Source organism: Oncorhynchus gorbuscha, linkage group LG17, assembly GCF_021184085.1.
Source record: "Oncorhynchus gorbuscha isolate QuinsamMale2020 ecotype Even-year linkage group LG17, OgorEven_v1.0, whole genome shotgun sequence".
NCBI classification, from domain to species: Eukaryota; Metazoa; Chordata; class Actinopteri; order Salmoniformes; family Salmonidae; genus Oncorhynchus; species Oncorhynchus gorbuscha.
The window spans coordinates 55,445,518-55,464,122 of record NC_060189.1 but is presented as its reverse complement, the minus strand read 5'-3'; the positions used below and the strand labels follow the sequence as shown (position 1 = coordinate 55,464,122).

Sequence of the window (18,605 nt, the reverse complement as noted above, 5' to 3'; positions counted from 1 at the left end):
TTCAGAGAATGCTTTGAAGATGGAGCTAAAGCTCTAATTTCTTTCCTGTTTATTTCTCCAAAGATTTGGCCTTTATGACGGGCAAAGTCAATACAGCCACAAAGCCTCCTGTAAAAAACTTCAGCGACAAAGGCAGCAGCATTACAGCGAGTTGGTTGCCAAGTCAAATAAACTCAGCATTGCTCCCATTTCGGATGAAACGGATGCTTACTGACGATGAATTTGATATTAACAAAATGCTGGAAACAAATCGCCGATGTCTGAGCACTAGTCATCATTGTGGAGTTGCTTCAACACAACAAGGCTTTTGTGCCTAAAAATGGCACCCTATTCCCTATATAATAAACTATTTCTGACCTGAGGCACTACAGGAAGTACCTGAAAGACAAAAGGATTTCTCTATCGACTATTGGCTGTGACGTTAGAACTCGACCATAGGCTAATATGTCATACGAAGCTGACTGGCCTAAAATACTATGTGGCTTTGAAAGGATTACCTGAACAAAGATCACACCTGTTCAACTGTTGACATAGTATACATCGGGCTGCACAAATACAATATTGGAGCCTGTATTCTAAACAGGTAGGCTAAATCCTATCCCATGCTACAGTGCATATGGTAATGTGGGGCCAAAACATCAAGGCAGCAATTACCTTCAAGGCTTGAGGAAACATTGATTGGGCGCAACGTCAGCTTTTTGATGAGCTCTCGCTCCAGGGCTTCGTAGGAAGACGGCCAAGGGAGGGGGAGGGGGGACATATGTAACAAAGGAGTTGGGAGGAACTCTGGAGCAACTAGGAACTACCTACTTAATTAGATACTTAGTTAGAACCATCACTCCTCAGGGAGCAGAGGCCAATTAGGAACAGAGCTAGCGGGTAGGAACTAACTCACCTGAAATGACCACTAGGAAGGAGAGGATGGACGTGACAGGAAGACATTGGAGGAGCTAAGTGGGAACTAATCACCTGAAATGACCACTAGGAAGGAGAGGATGGACGTGACAGGAAGACATTGGAGGAGCTAAGTGGGAACTAATCACCTGAAATGACCACTAGGAAGGAGAGGATGGACGTGACAGGAAGACATTGGAGGAGCTAAGTGGGAACTAATCACCTGAAATGACCACTAGGAAGGAGAGGATGGACGTGACAGGAAGACATTGGAGGAGCTAAGGGGGAACTAATAACCTGAAATGACCACTAGGAAGGGGAGGATGGACGTGACAGGAAGACATTGGAGGAGCGAAGGGGGAACTAATCACCTGAAATGACCACTAGGAAGGGGAGGATGGACGTGACAGGAAGACATTGGAGGAGCTAAGTGGGAACTAATCACCTGAAATTACCACTAGGAAGGAGAGGATGGACGTGACAGGAAGACATTGGAGGAGCTAAGTGGGAACTAATCACCTGAAATGTCCACTAGGAAGGGGAGGATGGACGTGACAGGAAGACATTGGAGGAGCGAAGGGGGAACTAATCACCTGAAATGTCCACTAGGAAGGGGAGGATGGACGTGACAGGAAGACATTGGAGGAGCGAAGGGGGAACTAACTCACCTGAAATGTCCACTAGGAAGGGGAGGATGGACGTGACAGGAAGACATTGGAGGAGCTAAGTGGGAACTAATCACCTGAAATGACCACTAGGAAGGAGAGGATGGACGTGACAGGAAGACATTGGAGGAGCTAAGGGGGAACTAATCACCTGAAATGACCACTAGGAAGGGGAGGATGGACGTGACAGGAAGACATTGGAGGAGCGAAGGGGGAACTAATCACCTGAAATGACCACTAGGAAGGGGAGGATGGACGTGACAGGAAGACATTGGAGGAGCTAAGTGGGAACTAATCACCTGAAATTACCACTAGGAAGGAGAGGATGGACGTGACAGGAAGACATTGGAGGAGCTAAGTGGGAACTAATCACCTGAAATGACCACTAGGAAGGGGAGGATGGACGTGACAGGAAGACATTGGAGGAGCTAAGTGGGAACTAATCACCTGAAATTACCACTAGGAAGGGGAGGATGGACGTGACAGGAAGACATTGGAGGAGCGAAGGGGGAACTAACTCACATGAAATGACCACTAAGAAGGGGAGGATGGACATGACAGGAAAGCATTGGAGGAGCGAAGGGGGAACTAATAACCTGAAATGACCACTAGGAAGGGGAGGATGGACGTGACAGGAAGACATTGGAGGAGCTAAGTGGGAACTAATCACCTGAAATGACCACTAGGAAGGAGAGGATGGACGTGACAGGAAGACATTGGAGGAGTTAATTGGGAACTAATCACCTGAAATGACCACTAGGAAGGGGAGGATGGACGTGACAGGAAGACATTGGAGGAGCGAAGGGGGAACTAACTCACATGAAATGACCACTAAGAAGGGGAGGATGGACATGACAGGAAAGCATTGGAGGAGCGAAGGGGGAACTAATAACCTGAAATGACCACTAGGAAGGGGAGGATGGACGTGACAGGAAGACATTGGAGGAGCGAAGGGGGAACTAATCACCTGAAATGACCACTAGGAAGGAGAGGATGGACGTGACAGGAAGACATTGGAGGAGCTAAGGGGGAACTAATCACCTGAAATGACCACTAGGAAGGGGAGGATGGACGTGACAGGAAGACATTGGAGGAGCGAAGGGGGAACTAATCACCTGAAATGTCCACTAGGAAGGGGAGGATGGACGTGACAGGAAGACATTGGAGGAGCGAAGGGGGAACTAACTCACCTGAAATGTCCACTAGGAAGGGGAGGATGAACATGACAGGAAGACATTTGAGGAGCGAAGGGGGAACTAACTCACCTGAAATGTCCGGAGCCATTCCTGGAGACCTGTGGGAGAAGGGATGGAGGTGATACGTCGCCTGTGCTGCCCCTGACCGTTAGCTGTCCTGATGTGCCCAAACGTGGTGGGGGTGGCTGGGTAGGGGACCAGCCCCGTAGCACTGTGGGGAGAAATATGGAGAGAGAGTAAGAAAGTGAGATTTATTTTTATTTTTTCAGGAGAAAAGATAACCAGACACTATACTGAAGAAAAACTATTTCTCCTGTTCTTCTGAGGAGAAGGATGAGGGTTATATTGATAGCGAGGAACACAGAGGTCATTATGAATAGTTTCAAATGCAGGCAAAGTGCAGGTGCTGCAGCAGTAGCAGCTTCTGCAGGTATCTTCCACTCCGCTCACTAATTACAATAGCAGTGAGAAGGAGTACACAAGTTGGGTGGATGGAGAAGCAAACAACAGATACTAATGAGAGAAACATCCCTGGGACTAACGGTTTCTATAGCTGGTGTGTGTTCATTAGTACACAACGTAGAAAAACATTTTACAATGAAAACAGCGTGATCTATTGGGCAAATTCAGATAGGTTCCTACCCGTTTGATTTAGTTTGGTTCCTAGTGAATACCCCTGCGCTCTTCTCAATGTAACAGTTTCTCTGGTATTGAACTGGAACCAAGGTCGTATTCACTAGGCACGAAACGGGAAGGTGCTACCTGAATGTCAATTAAGAAAAGTGCAATAAAATGTTCCGTTGCTAAATGTTTCAGTACGCCGTGCATGAATAAATATGTACCCGCTCTCATCAAGAGTTTCTCTGGAACTGAAACCCGCTGTTTATTCCCATGTTTCCATGATCAATAATCAACTAAATGCATCTGCACACAAGCTTGATTCAATTTGGTTTGGGATACTAACTTGTTCTTATTCAACTAAAAATATTTTAAAAATCGACTTGATTTAGGGGAAAGAGAACTGCTATTGGAATGTGAATTTTAGGGGTATTTCTATCAGTGTGCCTCTCGCCCTCAGACTTCAAAGTGCACATAGTTCCAAAGAATTAAGTTCAATGTCAACCCCCCCCCCCAAAGGGAAGCCACAAGGCGTGCGCTCATTCGGTACTAGCCAAATGCCACACCAAGCATTCAGCAGTTCCTCACACCGTTCTGCTTAGTGACAAAAGTATGAGATAAGAGAATGAGGTCTGTTTCATAACGGGTTTATTTTTAACGGGATTGAGAGCTAGACCAACGTGTGGCAATTACAAGGCTGCAGAAGCAGCACAGTGCTGCCAGTGCTTCGTCAGGGTCCTCAGGAAGGCATGAAGTACACTTTAATGGGCAAGGAACACGCTGTGGTGAGCACTTCTTATGAGGATTATGTCTTAGTGTGAATAACTACATAATATTCTGACTTACAGGGACAACTGGGGCTGCCTGCTGGATCCTGTCTGTGATACAACAGAACTGGGTCAGGGTTTCTTTACCATTTGCATTGCTGGTCTTACTGGGTAGGAAGGCTAAAACTATTGGTTAACTGGTAGGAAGGTGGGAACAGGGGGTTGGTTCTTTACCTTGGATACTGGATAACAGGGTAGGGGAGGTGGGTGGGGGGGGGTCTTTACCTCGGATACTGGATAACAGGGTAGGGGGTAGGTAGGGGGGGGTCTTTACCTCAGATACTGGATAACAGGGTAGGGGAGGGAGGTAGGGGTCTTTACCTTGGATACTGGATAACAGGGTAGGGGAGGTGGGTACGGGGGGAGGGGGTCTTTACCTTGGATACTGGATAACAGGGTAGGGGAGGTAGGTACGGGGGGAGGGGGTCTTTACCTTGGATACTCGGAGCCTTTGCAGGGCTTTTTTCCTGAAGGGAAAGATCGGACCTCTGGGCCATGGTCCAACTTTCTCTTCATCTGCAAAACAAAAGAGGTGAAAGGAGAGAAAGGAGAAGAGATGTTAGGAGGCAGTAGAGCGAGACAGACACCACAGAGGTACACCCTTGTGTGCGTGTGCACGTTCCTTCGTTCTTGCACCCCTCTATAAGAAAATAATGACAGGGCCCAAAACTCTTAAAAAATCCCTGCAGCAACCTAGCATTTGGTGAAAGATGAGACCTTGCTGGAGTGTAAATGATAATTCCTGCCTCACTCTCCAGATTACTTCTCCTCAAAGACAGAAGATATGAGTCATCTCTGCCATTAACATTTGCAGGCTGTACTCCTGAGGAAAACGAAGCAGCGCCTCACTTTGAGAACAGGGAACGAACAATTTTGTTGTTGAGTAACTGGTATTGCAAACAAACGCTGACTTGAATGCTTTTGAGGCTCACAGCAGGAAAGCACTGACTGTTTACTTCAGAAAATGATTTGAACACAACTGCCGCACACGGCACAGATCCTCACAAGAATAAAACAAAATGCAGATAGTTCTCCTGCCTCGCCACGTGAACCAACCATTTCCACGTGAGCAAACGTAAATTATGAGCAAGAAGCCGAAGGTTCCCAACTTATTCAGCCTATAGATAAAATTACAAAAGAATTTTGAAGTTTCATTCATTCTCAATGCAGATGATGGAGCTGCATAACACAGGCTAGGCTGGCTCCAGCTGAGAGAAAAAAACAGGGTGAGGTGTGGAGGTTGGCTAAAACTGAAAGACATTAGGATTTATTGTTATTAGGCTCCCCATTAGCCAACGCCAAATGAAAGGCAGGGCTGAGGTGTGGTAGTTTTGAGCTTCACTCCAATAGGTTTGCATTCCATACTGAGAGCCTCTGACAGGTGTGGAGAATTCCAAAAAAAGAGCAGGGGACACAAACACACACACACTCACAGAAACAATCATTCGGGAGCAGCTATATGCTACAGGACGGGCAATGACTGCCCCCTTCGCTAGAAAGAACACCTTGATTAGAATAGCTCGATTTATACATGGGTGGTTCAAGGGAAACCACACACACACCACAACCTCTCCTGCCTCAGTGGGTGCATAGTCAGAGCCTGGATAATGAACATTGTACAGTGAGTCTCAAATTGATTTTTATGCACTTGGTGAATTGAATGCCCGGTTAGGGAGGAGCACTGGGGTTTCAAAAGACAAAGCCTCTTTCGTGTTGTGTTCGCTTTACTCCACTTTGGTAGTATCTGTGACTGGTACATCGTGACATAAACAGACATTTAGACGATTTTTATATAGGACGTTGACCCAAATCGATGCAATGTCCACCACACACTGGACTATAATAACAGACCAAGAATACCTATTAACTATTCATATCACTGCACTCTGACCGTCGGGACTCACACATGCATGGAACGTGGCGAGGCAAGAGAACTATCTGCATTTTGTTTTATTCTTGTGAGGATCTGTGCCGTGTGCGGCAGTTGTGTTCAAATCATTTTCTGAAGTAAACAGTCAGTGCTTTCCTGCTGTGAACCTCAAAAGCATTCAAGTCAGCGTTTGTTTGAGACGGACAGAAACTACGCCAAGGACAAGTTCAGAATGCAAAATATTTAATTTGTTGCCAATTCTGGAGCCACAGAAAAATAGACAATATAGCCTAGCCTGCAATGTGGCTATAGAACTGCAATGAGGTCTGAATGGAGGGAGGCCTACTTTAAAAAATAAACTTTGCCTATACCTGAATAAAGTTTGACTGATAAACAATGATCGTTTAACTTCTACCCAACACCAGATTATTTGACAGGTGGGGATTTTTATTTTATTTTTTACCTTTATTTAACCAGGCAAGTCAGTTAAGAACAAATTCTTATTTTCAATGACGGCCTAGGAACAGTTCAGGGGCAGAACGACATCACCCTGTTCTTTCTCTCTCCTGCCTGTTCAGGGGCAGAACGACAGATTTGTACCTTGTCAGCTCGGGGATTTGAACTTGCAACCCGATGTAGCCTAGTTGATTGGAGGACCAACCAACGATACTGATATCAAAGACTATTGATTATAGTTGAATTTCCACCAGATCATTTGGCACAGAGTGTGTGTGTGGTGGTCTAACTGAGCTGAGGGAAGTGGTTCTGGTTTCTCTTTCTTGTGAGGAGCTGGCTGGGTTTTGATTAGGGGCCCCGTAGTGGGATGGTTCCCAGCGTGTTGTCGAGACAGTCGGGTCAGATCAAGAACTGTTCAAATAAATGAATGCCATCTATCTGGGAGAGAGACAGGAGAGACAAATGAATCAGAATCATTGAGAAGAGATTTTGACGGGCTGCACTGCAGAGAAAGGCAATGAAAAGGGATTTTGGAAGAGAAATGGCAGATAAGAATTAAATAAGTCTAGAATGACAACATTCCAAATGTTGGTGAAGAACAGAAGATTTATCATCAATGTGTTTTCCATCTAGTTAAAATATTCTCTCTCTCGAGGAAGCAGTTGGATTTTTATAAGATATTCTCTGATTGTTAGGGGGTTCATTCTCAACCCCAATTCCTTGTTCTCCAAGGAATGACCTCACTGCAATGGCAGTTCAAGTACTAGGGAGAGTTGGGGTGTGTGTGTGTGTGTGTGTGTGTGTGTGTGTGTGTGTGTGTGTGTGTGTGTGTGTGTGTGTGTGTGTGTGTGTGTGTGTGTGTGTGTGTGTGTGTGTGTGCGGGGGTAGTGGCTGACGAGGGAATCTCCCAAGCGCAGGCGTTGAACACACAGAGCGCAACCACCAGTCTCTTGTGTTTCAGCCGTGGGAAAAGGTAACCCAAGACGAGACGGAGAATGTTGTGTGTAGACAGCTACTAATCAGTCACTGTGTCTCACACCTCTGACCTCCCTAACTGTGAGAAGGAGAAGAGCTGGATAGAGAGATAAGGACATTTTGAAAAGCAGTGTGAGAGCGTGAGAGAGAATGAAAGCGAGAATGAAAGCGTACCTCATTAGATCTGAGGAAATCATTCTCTTATTATAAACTGGGTGGTGAATGAATGCCGATTGGCTGACAGCAGTGGGAAATCAGACCATATACCATGGGTATGACAAAACATTTATTTTTACTGCTCTAAATACATTGGTAACCAGTTTATAATAAACAAAAATAAAGATTAGCTCCCCGTCGGTCTGAAAAGACAGATAAACCAACTGTAATGTGTTATTACTCATTGGAATGTAGACCTTATGAAAATATAACTAATTGGAATAATGTTCTCCATGCACGCCACAGTTATTCAATTACCATGTCTAGCAGCCATGAAATAATTTCAAGATCTCCATTGGAGAAACAAATAGAACTGGGACATAACTAGAAAGAGATGGGGCATCCGTAACATCCATTTGCACAGAACAGATCGCAAAGGGACCTATTGAGAAATTAAAGTCAAACTGGATTTTCTATTAGGCTTTGAAAAAGCAGCCAGTCTCCCACTCTGTGCCTGTGGGGGTGTTAAAAAAGACAATTCTTACAACGCTGAGCACTACCTTCCCTTCAGAGTAGAACACGCTCCCTATAACAGCAGCTGAGCACTACCTTCCCTTCAGAGTAGAACACGCTCCCTATAACAGCAGCTGAGCACTACCTTCCCTTCAGAGTAGAACACGCTCCCTATAACAGCAGCTGAGCACTACCTTCCCTTCAGAGTAGAACACGCTCCCTATAACAGCAGCTGAGCACTACCTTCCCTTCAGAGTAGAACACGCTCCCCATAACAGCAGCTGAGCACTACCTTCCCTTCAGAGTAGAACACGCTCCCCATAACAGCAGCTGAGTGGATGGCAGAGAAAGAGCATCGACTCTGTAGAATAGCTGATTGAATGTGAGAGAATATGAAATGAGAGGAAGAGTGGGCTACTCACTGAGACGAATTTGTTACAACAGGAGCTCACAGTGAATGACAGCAAAAATATAATTTGGGTATGAAATTATAGCCTCCTACTTGATACCTCTTGAAATGGAAATAATAAACAGAAAGGATTTAAAAAATGATAATGAGCATATCTGAATAGAGGTGGGAAACGCCTTGCCCGGCTGAACACAAACAGTCCACATTTTAATCCCACTAATTTAAAACCTGAAATGCATCCAAACCCAGCAGCCCAGTCAATTTGACTAGCCGGCACTTTTCTCCTTGGATTTTGTGAAATGAATTTGAAGTGATTACCCAATTTGTTTACATAATATGATCCACTATAAATCATCAACAGCTGCACGTTCCCTTTCGTAGTTTCGGGAGGACGTGCCGAAACTGTTTAACGGTAACCGATGGTGGACACGGACACAGGAGGTGTGGGACGTTCCGCTGCCCGGTAACAGACGTTATTCAGATTTTCCGGTGTGCTCAGTTCATACCGGTTGATTGCCTCTCATAAGGGCTCGCTTTCCACACAGCCAAGATATTAAGCGGATCAGCAACCGCATTTGTCAATGTCATCCGCACTTGAAACCGTAATCGCTTTTAAGAGACGCTGTGATGTTGGTTGCAGCAAACGACTTGCAGTCTTTCAACCTCATCACCAAAGTCCATGAAAAATTCCACCACAATAAGCGTGCATTTCTGGATGACATACTATGATGGATAACAATCTGTCATAAACGCTGTTTTGCCTTATATACAGCAGTCTGACACAGTGACCCATCATTTGTGCTTGAAGCCTCAAGCAAGTCTACAGTGTAAGGAATATAGTCTCTTCTTCAACAGGCAATTCAACAGACACAAATCAGATAGCCTACAGGCAACTATGCAGTGAGACACTTGGCAACACAAGATGCCCACAACTGCATATGTAATAGCCTGATGCATAACACATAGGCAGACCAAGGGAAATATTTGGAATAGGAAACAGAATAGCTACAAGCTAACCTAAAAGCACGGATTCAAAATACAACATATTGCTCACTATAACCTGGAAAAGGAGGTTATATTCTATGCGGAAATGGGAGGAAAATTCCATCCGCCATAAACATATCAAAAAACAAAGTATCTAGTCTAATCATTCCTTCTGATGTTAGAGCACTCTATGCGGGTAAATAATGAAGCATTGTAGCCTATTGGTTAATATGCCGTGATGCAAAGGAACACACTGCTCACACGGTCAGTGTGACAAGCAAGTGCAGTTAATTGATGGGCAGATAGGCTGGGTCACCGCGTTTTCAACAACGGGCGTAATCCATGGTAAAGGAATGAATGCTCATTGCTCAAATATTACAGTGGGAAAATGTGAAGCTACGACAGCAAACCTCACGTGTAATTATTATGCAATAGGCCTATACATAAAACCCAATGTATTTCATAAGCAATATGTATTTATTCTGTTGCCGACATCCCTGTACCCTGAATGTCATAACGAAAACGAGCACCGAGGTGCTCAGTATGAATCTCTGTCATTCTAAAATATGAATCAAATCGGCTATGATATGAGCCCCGCATCATTTCCCTGCTGTTCCCGTTCATCCTCTGCAGTGCCTGCCCATACAATCTGCTGATGTACACAGCGGCGCGTCATTTTCAGCCATTCGATTCGCAACTGGCAGAAAATTATTTCCCAGGCGCTCGGTCAATATGTCAATCATGCAACGATATGACAGCAGGATTGTGCGGCATGAGGATGCATATAGATGTAGAAAGCCTACTCACTTTGTAGAAAATCATCTTTAAAGTGCCGTAGAAACCCATGTTTGGTAATCCGGCTGTGGGTTCCTTTTCCTTCACTGCGAATCGTTGAATCCCCAATATGTCAGAGTGGTAGAATCGCAGTGCAAAGGGGAGCAGGGCAGGGTGCTCGCGGGTAGATCCGTGACAATCTCTGATGTGGACATGCTCGAGCACGTCACCGAACGGGCGTGCGTGTTTGGCGGTAGGTGTAGTAGATTTATCTGTATGGAATAGCTCCGTCCGTGCCACACCGATTGATTTTTCTCAGTAACGATTCAAATACAGAACGATGAAGCTAGGCGGCTCTCACTACCGATTGCCCCACAGGACTGCACGAGCAAGGATAATGAGCAAGGAGAGAGGGATGATAAAAAAAAAGGGGAAGTTGCAACTCGGGAGAAAGGGGAGGGCCATGCCCTCTTCAGAGTCTTTACAACGCTAGCTTCTGTGTAGAGCTCGGATTACATTTTCCCCGGCGGTGAGGAGCCGAATGGTGCAGTCCAACAATCAACAGTATGCGCAGCGCATCAATTATTGGTGCGAATACTCAGCAGCCAGGCAGGAAAAGGGAGGGGAAATCACGGATGTGACTAGATGGCGTACAGCTACGACCGGAAGTGACTTTTCGTAGCAGGTTGAGAGAGGTGTTTCACTAACCTTAACCTAATTCTCCTAACCTGCCGTGTTAATTATCCCAACATGCTGCGCAAATTCGTGTAAATTCTCCTAACCTGCTATGAAAAAGTCACTTTCCGGTCATAGCTGTATACCACCTAGTCCCCCCCTCACTTGTTGCAGTCCACCCACACACCCCATGGTATGGCAGCAGTGGCACCGCTAATGTTCTTTCCCCATCACTGGGCAGGAGGTATTTATCACAACATGCTTTGAATAGGATATTCTGTATAATCAGTGCTCTGCTTAGGGCAGTCAGACACAAATTACACCCCGAAAAGTGAGAAACTATATAAATATTAGAGGGAGAATGTGATATTGAATAAACAATTTAAAACTTTATTATGCATGGGCTGAAATATTAACGCATAACATTCATATATTATATTCCACACTTCATTCAGCCCCGGGATAAAGAGAAATCCATTATTCTCTAGTCGGCAGCGGTACACAATATGCACTTCAGGTGCAGCCCCTGATTTACACACGAAATGAACGCCAATTCCTTTTCAATATGGGCAAAAACAATGATGGGCCTTTGTTAACATAACTAGAACATAGGTGATGGCTTCACAGCTGGGAAAGGGCTATCGCATGCAAATTATACTGCTGTCGAGGGGAAATAAAACAACTCGAAACTACTGGTTTGGGTCCAAAACAAAACAGTCACAGCTGAACAAACTAATCAATAATAATGGTTGAGGTGAACACACACTGTTAAAAGAAAAGACTTTACAGTATTTGTCACCTCCAAGGTAAGAGGGAAGCTTTGCACAGGGCTATCCAGCTATCTGGTAAACAAATCCTGCACTGGCAGGTAGCTAGCTCAGCTATTGTTATTCAAATAATGCCTTGTATAGAAAATAAATACACATGAAAAGCCCTTTCGTTTATGTTGATCAATTTGGACAAATGGGAAACTAGTCTGGGGATCTTGCATTAGGTCTGTAAACACAGGCAAGGTAAAAGCAACCAGCCTGCAGTCCTCTGAACATGTTGAGACTTGTTCTCCATAGGGGCCGATTCACAAAAAAGCTGTTGCAGTGGCCATATTTCCTATTGATAGTGTCATTGGCAACATGGGAGCTACATTGTTTTATTATCTTGTTAGAACATCTCTTTAGACATCTGTCAGCACATTACCGGTGAAGGTTGATTCAAAAAACCTATCCATTTCCTATCCATTTCCCATTTATTTCCCATCAACACCTTGGAGATTCCCTGAAAACACACCACTTCGTTTCAGCTACGACCGGAAGTTACGGGAACTTATGCAGCAGGTTAGGATAATTAATGTAGCAGGTTAAGAGAATTAGGTTAAGGTTAAGAAACTGTGATTGTTGTGTAGTAAATATTTCTGGTTTCATTTTCATTGTTATTTATCAACGTTTTTTCCTGTGAAGCGCGTTGCTTTGCATTCCTGTCTGAAATGTGCTACATAAATAAAGCTTGATTATGATTTGATTAGGGTTATCAAAAATACTCTCCTAAACTGCTACGAAAAGTCATTTCCACGAGGGTTCCCGAGTACACTGCAGTGCAAGAGGCGTCACTACAGACCCTGGTTTGATTCCAGGCTGTATCACAACCGGCCGTGATTGGGAGTCCCATAGGGCGACGGCCCAGCATCAGCCAGGTTAGGGTTTGGCTGGGGTAGGCCGTCACTGTAAATAACAATTTGTTCTTAACCGACATGCCAAGTTAAATAAAAAAATCCCGTCATAGATGTATTGAAGTGCTGTGTTTTTTTTAGGGAGTCTCCAACACCTTGAGTTCTTGCCCCTGTTCCACAGTCCACCTGCCTAACAGCCTCTGTATTAGTCAGTCAATATGATAACCACACAGAGATAAATGGAGGAGGATCACAGGAAGGCCCTCTTCACGGGTTCCTGACTGGGAATCAGATTTAGCAGCTCTAAAGGCCATTAAGACACTCGACACCTGTCATTATCTAATCATCTGGATTCAGGTGGGAAATCGGGGGGTTTGGCAGGGAGAGGTGAGGCACTTTTAAAATTGGTGAGACAAGATAGAGAGGAGAGAAAATGTGCCAGTATCCCAAAACCATTTGAAGGAAATCGGAAAACTCATACAAGGCAGGCCATAGAGCAACGCTTTAGAAAAGCAAGCCACCTTGATAATCAGATGTTAGTTTAATAGAGATAGTACACAATGTACACACACAGCTATTTATGTTTTATGACAAGGACTTGCATGTATGACAAACTAGAGAGAGGGGCCTCACTGCAGCCTCACCTGCTCCCCATGTAATCTAGTGTTGGAGGGGTTAAAGGTGGCAAGGTGCAGTATAACTAAGATAGTCTGGAGCGCCTTGTGTGTGTCCCTTCTCCCTGCACTGAAAATCTTTCCTTGTTTGTTTTTGTTGCCACAGCAACACCAAGCAGCACACGAGACGGTGTGTGTGTGTTGGGGCCTCTTGAGAACAACCCCCTCGCTGCCCAACCTTAACACAGTACGTTGGAATGCGTGGAACGCGAGAGCGGTGGCGCCCCAGCCTTTGAAGAGCCTGTGACCTCTGTTGCTCCCCTTCTGCCGCTCGGTAAAGCATTAACAGACAGCGGCGCTAGGCTCTTACCTCACAACACTTATCAAAACCTCTTAAAAACCCTCCCCACCCAGACATGGGGCTTCCACAAATCAAATCAAAGTTTGTCAAGTGCGCCGAATACAACAGGTGTAGACCTCACAGTGAAATGCTTACTTACAGGCTCTAACCAACAGTGCAAAAAAAGGTGTTAGGTGACAATAGGTAAGTAAAGAAAGGCTATATACAGTAGCGAGGCTATATACAGTAGCGAGGCTATATACAGTAGCGAGGCTATAACAGTAGCGAGGCTATAACAGTAGCGAGGCTATAACAGTAGCGAGGCTATAACAGTAGCGAGGCTATATACAGTAGCGAGGCTATATACAGTAGCGAGGCTATATACAGTAGCGAGGCTATATACAGTAGCGAGGCTATAACAGTAGCGAGGCTATAACAGTAGCGAGGCTATAACAGTAGCGAGGCTACACGCAGACACCGTTTAGTCAGGCTGATTGAGGTAGTATGTACATGAATCTATATCGTCTATATCGTTAAAGTGACTATGCATATATAATAAACAGAGAGTAGCAGCAGTGTAAAAAGAGGCATGGGGGGGGGGGGGCACACAATGCAAATAATCCCGGTAACCTGTTCAGGAGTCTTATGGCTTGGGGGTAAAAACTGTTGAGACGCCTTTTTGTCCTAGACTTGGCACTCCGGTACAGGTGTCCTCCGAAGTAAACTCATTTCAGACTGATATCTCAGCCTCGTCTGCGTTTTGTCTTCTCGTCTTTAAGTGATAGACCTCCGGGAGAGAGACAGACAGATCTCTCTCTCTATAGATATATAAATATATCTAGATATAGATCTATCCATCCATCTATCTATATAGAGAGCGATATATAGAGACAGAGAGGAGCGAGAAGGATAATATATGATGAATGGTTCTTTGTTGGAATATATATTGGGAACTAGAATGGAGAATGTAGTAAAATTACTATCTTGTAACAGCGCAGTGGTATGTCTGGAGGGCAAATGCAAATGATCGGTTCCCTTTATGTCTCTCCTCTCTCTCTCTCTCTCTCTCTCGTATGGAGCTTCCTACACAAACAGTAGGCTACAGCATGTGGATGTATGAATTTCTATGGCAGTGTTTCAGCCAACAGAATAGAAATTCGCTTATGAGTTCTTCAGGAAAAATTGAGCACATGAATGTTTTTTTTATGTACGTGATACTGCAGTATTTAAAAAAAGAAAAGGAACTGCAGAACTGATTCACGGAATTCATCATTCTTCATGAGGTTTCATTAAATAAAGGGTAGAAACTTAACCTTCTCTATAGGTGGATTAGATGGACTTGGACATTGAGCTTTTCAAAAGCAACAGATAGGTGGGAAAATACCCTGGCTCAAGCTATAGGAGAATGGCCTCCTTGATCAAATGTTTCAACGTGGGGCCTTGTTGAACTTGAAGCAGCAAATACGTCTTGGGCAGTGGTGCGTCTCTGAATAACCGCCGTGTCATTGTCCTGGCGGTGACAAAATAGGGGAACGTGGGCGGGGGGCCTTCGATCTCAATGGCCGCTCACCGAGAGAGCAATAGCAGGGTGCAATTCCAACCAGACAGATGACATGCGATCGACGGACGACCACGGGGAGAGATGTGACAAATAGAACCTTGGTCCATCGGTGCAGCATTCCATTCTGGGGATCATTATTCTGAATAATGACATCATCTGCCTGTGGCTGCTTGGGGCCATTAGCATAACAGCCTTTAGCCACCCACGCGACTGCAACCCAAGAGTCCAGGCCTCTATTGGGGTCAGGTCAACGAGGAAATTAAAGTGAGGAGGACTGACATCTCCTATTGTGACATCATGAGTGTTCCATGGGAAATGACATGGGCAGAATAGAGGATTGAAGGGCAATGTCCATTACTGCCAATCACACGCTGTTAAGAGTCAAATAGTAACTTAACCTGGACCCAAGGTTGTTCTCAAGCTTGATATCTGGCTTCCTGAAAGTCTGGGAAGCCCATCGGAAATTCCAGAGACCAATAGTCCCCACTACAGTGAGTTTGGAGAGGAGAAAGTGTACAAAACTCTCTGCACTATGGAGAACAAAAAGTTTAACTCCCCTTAGACAACCTACTGGCCAGGGTACGCACACACACACACACACACACACACACACACACACACACACACACACCCCCCCCCAAGACACCAGGGGCGACCGGGTGTGCTATGGACCCGTGATAATAACACCATAAATTACTGTGACAAAACTAATATTGAGCTTTATTAGTTGTTTATCTGTCATCGGGATCTAAAATTGGACTTTCTATTTCCCTGCTGAAAGCCATTGAAGGTCATGCTTCACAATAACACCACGAGGCATTCCCACTTCCTGGAAGGAATACTTAATAAGTAAGTAAATAAGAAATCAGACCGCTGACTAAAGACTTTGATATTTTTCTGCCCCGGGATTCAAGTGAGAAGAGAGACGTCGGACGTCACTGTGACATCTAACCAACTGTGCCTCTTTCTGGATTACAACTGAGAGAAACGGAACTAAATCCCTGGCTGACAAAAAGGTCACCTGGATTATTTTCCTAATCAAAAGAAACCAGTGCTTTATCTATTAGCAGGAACCAGGTAGCAGGCTCGTGTTTAACTTCCAGCGGCATTGTAGGAAAAAGTATATCTGGCTGGTGGGCTCCTGCAGTTTCTCAGTGGATGGGAGGCTAGAGGCTTCTTCCTGACCTCCCATCTGGAGCCTTCCCTTCTGGGGTGGGCCAGGCACGGCACCTCCCAGCTATGGAGGCACAGCCAGATCTGAGAACAACCACCATCGCTTACCTCGTATTTTCCCACTGCCTACTGATATAGTGTATCACTGATCTGTGACCTGCCTTTAGAGAGGGACTTCAAATGAAAATGGGGGAGGAGGAAGCTGTTGACCTTGTTGAGTAGAGCAAATAAATCAGACAGCAGGAAGTGTTGTGTCCTTTGTGGATGGGTTGAATTAACCCTTTGGCACTGAACTACAGCAAAGTCGACACGCACGCATACAGAGTTAGAAGGCCGAACACGAGTTCTCCCTCGGATTCTTCAAAGCCAGTCTTGACCTTTACCCATCGTCAATTAATACAGAGATCTTCTGCTAGCTACGAACGGCAGCTATAAACAAGATCAGTCAGAGCATGACTTATGTACCAGACAGCCACGCAGGAAAACAATGTCAGGGGTTGATAATGTTTCTGGGAGCATTTAATATAACATCGTTAAATGATTTAGCTGCAGGCCTGTACCATGAACAGGGAACTTACCGACACTGCCACTCTAATAACGCAGTTAACGTGAATATGACCCCTCTGTCCCATCCCTACTGTGTTGCGGTTTAGCATGTTTTGAATTTACCGCATCAATATTCCACATGGACATGAACACGGAGAGAAGAGGGCTACAGAACTGGCAGCCATAAGCCAGGTGGAACTTGGCCTGCGCGGGTGTCAACATTTACAGAGGAATGGATAAACCCCCTTTAATTATTCAAAAGTGCCACTCCACAGCCCAGATTAGCAGCGGTGGTTTGCTGGCTGTTGGCTCTGGGTGTCTGGATGAGCTAGTTGGAGGAGGAGGAGGACGAAGAGTGTGAGGAGCCCAACTGTGTCTGAGTTACCTTTGACCTTCCTGGGTCTCTGGGTTCTGCCCAGTACTCAATAGGGGACCATAGCTCCACCTCCCTTTTCACATATTTTTCAGATCTCAACCTCTCATATCCACAGTCCAACGTCCCACCTCTCCCATCCACAGTCCCACCTCTCCCATCCACAGTCCCACCTCTCCCATCCACAGTCCCACCTCTCCCATCCACAGTCCCACCTCTCCCATCCACAGTCCCACCTCTCCCATCCACAGTCCCACCGCTCCCATCCACAGTCCCACCTCTCCCATCCACAGTCCCACCTCTCCCATCCACAGTCCCACCTCTCCCATCCACAGTCCCACCTCTCCCATCCACAGTCCCACAACACCCCACCTCTCCTATCCACAGTCCCACAACACCCCACCTCTCCCAACCACAGTCCCACAACACCCCACCTCTCCCAACACAGGAACAGGCCTCTATGGGGAACTATTGCCCTCTCCTAATAGGATCAGAAAGAGCAGGCTATTCAATCCAGACCTCTGCAAATTACAGATATGAAGCAGGAAGCCAGACTCTGTGCTCCATTTTTCTGTTGTCAACATGGGGGAATGGGGAAATAGGCATGTATATTGGTCACCCCCCCACCACCAAGGCATTTACCTTCATTTGGAGAATAATTTATAAAGCCAGTATCTCTGCGTGTAGTAAAATGCCATTGGAGAATGCAGATGGGCTGGCCATGTCCATATTATCAAGCTTCAGCATCTCAATAAACGGTGACCTTTAAATGCAGAGTGGTGTGTGGGTGTGAAGCACTTTGCCAAGATGTGGGACTGTTCATTGAGTTATGAATGCGTGGCCGTGGCTCTGTACATCCGGAGTGCACATAACACACACACACACACACTGAGTATCTCCCACCCACGCTCACGCTTCAGCAGATGTCACTTTCTCCTTTAAAAATAGCTCCAAATTACACCCCTGCTGCTCCCCTAACAATACCCAAGGACTAATAGGCATTCTCCTAGACCCTGCACTGGAAGGGGCAAACCAGGGAAGAAGAGGAGGAGGAGGAAGAGGAGATGCCAGGGTAAAGGAATCTCACTAGAACACACAGCATGTTTCTCATGTACAGTTTTCTAGAAAAAGCCACAACTACATCATACCGGAGCCAACTCCATACTACAAAACATCCCTCTCAAAAGGAGAAGATAACTATACAGGGTCCGAACCGGAGCAAAATCTATTCTCTGAGATGTAATTGGAGTGGATGGAGCAGCTGGCAACTTTGGGCTTGGGATCTCAGAAAAGCTCGAGAGTGGGATAGTTTTCTCCAGAGCA

The 18,605-nt window shown here is 45.5% G+C and overlaps 1 protein-coding gene across 5 annotated transcripts in view; it reads right to left on the bottom strand.

Moving 5' to 3' along the window:
• LOC124001233 (F-box/WD repeat-containing protein 7-like) overlaps positions 1 to 18,605 on the bottom strand; it is a 99,488-nt gene that overhangs the window by 33,283 nt on the left and 47,600 nt on the right. For 3 of the 5 annotated variants that reach the window (XM_046307868.1, XM_046307869.1, XM_046307873.1), the window contains exons 2-3: positions 4,634 to 4,716; positions 2,825 to 2,966 (exon numbers count right to left, since the gene is read on the bottom strand). In XM_046307868.1, the coding sequence (XP_046163824.1) occupies positions 2,825 to 2,966; positions 4,634 to 4,716 (225 nt within the window). Of the gene's footprint in view, positions 1 to 2,824; positions 2,967 to 4,633; positions 4,717 to 10,370; positions 10,830 to 18,605 lie in introns of those variants that run through there. The other 2 variants (XM_046307870.1, XM_046307872.1) reach the window with 1 other exon arrangement.